The 5,871-nt window shown below is 35.5% G+C and overlaps 1 protein-coding gene across 3 annotated transcripts in view; it reads right to left on the reverse strand.

Moving 5' to 3' along the window:
* LOC106878623 (plexin-A1) overlaps positions 1-5,871 on the reverse strand; it is an 803,747-nt gene that overhangs the window by 140,198 nt on the left and 657,678 nt on the right. For all 3 annotated transcript variants that reach the window (XM_052967952.1, XM_052967953.1, XM_052967951.1), the window contains exon 9: positions 2,481-2,589. In XM_052967952.1, coding sequence (XP_052823912.1) covers positions 2,481-2,589 — 109 coding nt within the window. The remainder of the gene's footprint in view (positions 1-2,480; positions 2,590-5,871) is intronic.

Consider the following 5,871-nt stretch of genomic DNA (forward strand, 5'->3'; position numbering starts at 1 on the left):
TATATATATATATATATATATATATATATATATATAGGGAGAGAGAGATACACACACACACACACAAAAGGGAGCTGAAAAGTTCCTGGCTTTGAGCAAAAGAAAATACAGGAGGATCAGTTAATTATGATTTTATTGAACATTTTCCCCTCTTAGATTCACTCAATGCTGTGGTCCTTCAGTTTTTCTAAGCCCTACAAAAGAACTCAAAAGGGCTTCCAATCAGGCCTTTTGCGATACACTTAAAGCCAGGAACTTTTCAGCACTCCCTTGTGTGTGTGTGTGTGTGTATAAGTGCAGGTGAGGCAGTGTGGGTAACAAGTTTGCTTCCTAACCATGTGGTTTCCGTTTCCATTAAATTTGCCTGTCCCCTAAAAATACTTACATGATTCAATTAGACTTGCCAATCCCTTGAAAACTATTAGCATTGATTCTAGAAATTTTCCATTCCCCTAAAAATACTGATTTTATATCAATATTCAAAGCAGAAGAGTAAATCAATGAATTTATTGTTATGTCATTATCCAGTTATGTCATTATCCATGTTTTTACATCTTAATTAACAGAGGATTGTGGGATATAATTCATTTCTCAGCAAGTGATTAGAAACATCACTGAGTGGTGTGTGTGTGTGTAATTGTATGAGATGAGTACATGCTCATATCTATATCTACCTACCTACCTACCTATCTATCCATCATCTCTTTCTCTCTCCTATATATGTGTATATGTGTGTTTGCGTGTGTGGGTATCTCAGTATCTATCTATCTATCTATCTATCTATCTATCTATCTATCTATCTACACACACATATATATGGATATCAGCATATTTTTAAGTGTTTGTGTGTGTGTGTATTTATATATACACATAGCTACACATACATACCTGTGTGTGTATGTATAAATATATGTGGGTGCATGCATGTGTGTGTGTGTGTAAATATATGTGGGTGCATGTGTGTGTGTGTGTGTGTGTATACATGAGCTAGTATGCTCAGAAAGTCATTGCAAAAGAGTGTACACATGCATAAAGAAATATAAACACACATACATACACATGTAAAAAAACCCCAAAGAAATTAAGATACAAAAGCAAAGAAAAAGATAATAGAATGAAATGACAAAGGAAGAAAAAAGTGATGAAAACAAAAGGAAAGAAAAGAGTGAAAGAGTTTATAGAATGAGACAGGAACTTTTTCTGAAAGGAAAATTTTGGTGAATTGTGGCAATTAGAGAAATTTTATAGTTTAATATGGAGTGTGTGTGTGTGTGTGTGGAGGGGGTGAGTGGGATGGTAAAGTGGGATTTTTGAGAGGGGAGGTGACACACTACATGAGTAGGAGTAGTAGAAGCGGTGGTGGTGGTGAAGAAAAGGAGAGAGGTAACAGGGAAGAAAAAAGGATACAGAAAAGAGATGAAGATTGAAAATGTGAGAAGAGAAGTTGAGAAAGCTGGGAAGATAAGAAGAAATATGAGAGAGAGAGAGAGAGAGAGAGAAAGAGAGAAAGGAAGATAGACAGGAGAGTGACAAGGGGAGACACAGAGAGGAGTTAGAATGAGTGTAGAAAGTACCATCTCTGTTCACAGGTTAAACAAGAAGGAGCAAGGTTCAATTCTAACACCTGGCAACAAAGCTTAAAGGGGTTCTGTCCAGTTGAGAGATATCTTTTTGGTTCATCATCATCATCATCGTTTAACGTCCGCTTTCCATGCTAGCATGGGTTGGACGATTTGACTGAGGACTGGTGAAACCGGATGGCAACACCAGGCTCCAATCTAAATTCGGTAGAGTTTCTACAGCTGGATGCCCTTCCTAACGCCAACCACGAAATATAGAGAAATAGTATAATATAAAAAATGTAGTAGTTGTAACAGTAGCAATGGTGGTGACATAGTAGTAGTAGTAGTAGCAGCAGCAGCAATAGTAGTTGTAGTAGCAAAACAACCAATGATGATGTAGTTAAAAGGATACCCTCTTTGTAGTAATATTCTTAAAATTACAAAATTAGCCACACTAATGACAGTATCAGTAAATAATAATATTGCTTAATATGGAAACACACACACACACACAAATTACATGATCATCTTTATTGTTTAATGTGTGTCTCCCATGCTGGCATGGGTTGGAGGCTTTGACAGAAGCTGGCAAACCAGATGACTGCACCAAACTCTACTGTGTTCTTTGCCATAACTTCCATGGCTGGATGCTCTTCCTAACACCAGCCAGTTTATAGAGTACATTAGGTACTTTTTTTACATGGCACCAACACCAGTGAGGTCACCAAGTAACTTGCAAGGCAAGACCCCCTCAACTAAGTGGGGAGTAGTACTGAGTGGAGTGGCTTTGTGCCAAGTGTTGAAAAGGTAGAATATGAAAGAGGGACAGAAACAGGAAATTTGCTGAAGATCTCTAGCTACCTCTGTCAGAAAAGAGAGGAGAGACAAAAAATGCACAAAATAATAAAATGTACTTACAGCATTTCCAAGAACAATGTCTGAACTGTTTTTCGTCTTGTTTGTGGTGCATAAATGTTCTTTGATGCACCAATTACAAGGAAACTTGCTCTGGATACAATGCATGCAACTGAAACGAAAAAGGAGACTTATGTAGAACAATATTTCATAATATGGAAAAATAGAATACCCTGTATTCAAGGTAGCCATAATTAATTTTTTTTGCTTCTTTTTTTTTTTAGGGAGGGTGTATAACAAGTTTACACAAACAAAACAGAGTAATAATTGTTCAAAAGTGAGATCAGTTCTGGTGCTGTTCTGTTATCTCTGCCAACACCACAATCTAATATCAAATCTGAGACAGGGGACCCCAAACTTTTCGTATCATTGATCCCTTTCTGTGGAACCATTGATAACTAATTGACACCCCGTTATGTAAATTTCTGTAAGAAAATTAAGAAGTATAACAAAAAATTCCTTGACTTAAGAGTAATTATTCCTCAATTTATAGGCGCAGGAGTGGCTGTGTGGTAAGTAGCTTGCATACCAATCACATGGTTCCGGGTTCAGGCCCACTGCGTGGCACTTTGGGTAAGTGTCTTCTACTATACTCTCGGGTCGACCAAAGCCTTGTGAGTGGATTTGGTAGATGGAATCTGAAAGAAGCTTGTCGTATATATGTATATGTATATATATATGTGTGTTTGTGTGTCTGTGTTTGTCCCCGCAACATCGCTTGACAACCGATGGTGGTGTGTTTACGTTCCCGTAATCTAGCGGTTCGGCAAAAGAGACCGATAGAATAAGTACTAGGCTTCCAAAGAATAAGTCCTGGGGTCGATTTGCTCGACTAAAAGGTGGTGCTCCAGCATGGCCAAGTAAAAGAGTAATTCTTTTGTATTCATTACTGCATTTTAATATGAAATACTTTAAGAAACTTAATGAAAATACTTAACAGAATTGATAAAGAATAATAAAAATTCATTTATATTATATTCATATTGTTGAAATATATAATATTTATTGACCCCTGGATAACCATATAAACATGGCCTCTCCCTACCCAGCAGTCAATACTAACCTTTTTGCTGACCCTTGAACAAGGATCAACTTTAGGTTCAATCCCTCTGGCAGTAAATAAAGTAAGATGAACAGCAACAGCCTATTAGGTCTGAGTTATTGGACAATATAGCAACTTTACAACAACTGGCTTTGTACCTAATTAACCCCTTTGTTACTATATTTCTGTTGAAATACACTGTCTTTGTTTCAAATAATTCTTTGAAAGAATGAGAATATCTTTGTCATTAGTAATCTCTACATAATAATCGCCTATATAAATGTTGGTTGGTTGGTAGGTTGGAAGAATTCTCCAGATGAATTTACATCACAAAGAGAAAAGGGGAGAAAGAGTAAAAACGAGATACAGGATAAGTGCATACACTAGGCTCGATGAAAGAGGGAAAGGCATAACTCCAGTTTGATGTCATACTACCTATTTTGATTCTTATAACTTTCAAAACATCACACATTTTTTTGAAATGAAATTATGCTAAGATAGATTTTCAACAGAGTAGATTGCATATGTTGATAAAATTTACAAAACTTGTCTCCCATATTTATTGCAATTATACAAACGAGAAATTTGTTTTATTTAATTTTAAGTAATAAATATTTTTCTTTTGAAAATTAGTATTCATTTCATCAATTTGCATAAGCATCCAGAAATTTAATAAAAGTTAAATAATAATTATTGTATGTCATATTTCTTGATATTACCCAAGATGGAAAAGCATACTTCTTAAGTTACCATTTATATGATAGGTAACACTCTAATTAGTAAAATAATTTTGTCATCACTGAGCAAGTTTGGAACATAAATTAACCAGAAATATTGGTGGAATGTCTTAATTTGAATCACTTTAAAACAAGACGTTTGTATCACAATATCAGGAATGCTCTCAGATGAGTGGCTAGCAAAAAAAAAAAAAAAAAAAAAAAAAGGTCTAGTTGGTACCATGATCAAGGAAGATGGAAGCAGGAGCAACACAGTGAATCAGATCTCTCTCTCACTCTCATACATACACACACACACACGAGGGGGTGTTGAAAAGTTCTTGGTTTTGGGCAAGAGAAAATACAGGAGTATCAGTTAATTATCATTTTATTCAACATATTCCCCTCTCAGATTCACACACTTATTGCAGCAGTCCTTCAGTTTTTCTAAGCCTTGTAAAAGAACTCAGAAGGTTGGGCCTCCAGCCAAGCCTTTCACAAAACCCTTAAATCCAGATTTCCAGCACTTCCTTGTGTACATATATACGTACATACATATAAAATGATATTGTTTTGATAACAAATAAAAATAACTACTATGGCTTTGTATAAATTCATATTTATGTAGGCACAGGTAAGGCTGTGTGGTTAAGAAGCTTGCTTTGCAGTCATGTGGTTTCAGGTTCAGTCCCACAGTGCAACACCTTGGGCAAATGACTTCTACTGCAACCCTGGACCAACCAATGCTTTATGAATGAATTTCATAAGTGGATACCATGTGGAAGCCTGTTCTGTGTGTGCTTGTGTGTGTGCTCGCATGCATGCCTGTCTGTTTGTCCACCACCATTGCTTAACAACTGGCGTTGGTTTATTTACATCCCCATAATTTTGCAGTTCAGCAAAAGTAATGAACAAAACAAGTAGCAAACTTTAATAAAAAAAAAAAAGGTTGACATGATTGACTAAAATCCTTTAAGGTGGCGCTCCAGCATGAAAAAAGTAAAACGTAAGCAAATAATGATTTCAAATTTTGGTTCAGGGCCAAAGACTCTCCATTGTCTTTGAGTGACGATGGAGAGTCAATTAAATCGACCCCCTGTACTTGATTGATCCCAAAAGAATGAAAGGTAAAAATCAAACATGGTGGAATTTGAATTCAGAACTTTAAAGATAAACAAATAATGCAGCTAAACATCTTGACTGAGGTACTCCACAGTATAGAAGAAGCTGGATAAAAGTATTGTAAATACAAGCACAAATGAGAATGTGAGGGGCAAGATAACTTATAAACAAGAATAAAAGAATGAATGAATAGATTCTCTGACAGAAATATGGAACATTTTGATAATGCACAAGATGGATGGCACATGAAATAAAAATGAAATGTCTTGTATTATGATCTTCAGTAAAACATGACTTATCAGCAATGTCTCTCTCTATGTCTTCACCATCATCATCATGAACACCAACACCACCACCACCACATTCACTTAACAGGTTATTTGTACTAGTGAGTTTGTTCACTTCATACATATATATATAAATGTGTCTGTGCTTATATACACACATATATATATATGTATGTCCATATATATATATATATATATATGGACATATATATATATATATATATATA

Source organism: Octopus bimaculoides, chromosome 5 (genome assembly GCF_001194135.2).
Source record: "Octopus bimaculoides isolate UCB-OBI-ISO-001 chromosome 5, ASM119413v2, whole genome shotgun sequence".
NCBI lineage: Eukaryota > Metazoa > Mollusca > Cephalopoda > Octopoda > Octopodidae > Octopus > Octopus bimaculoides.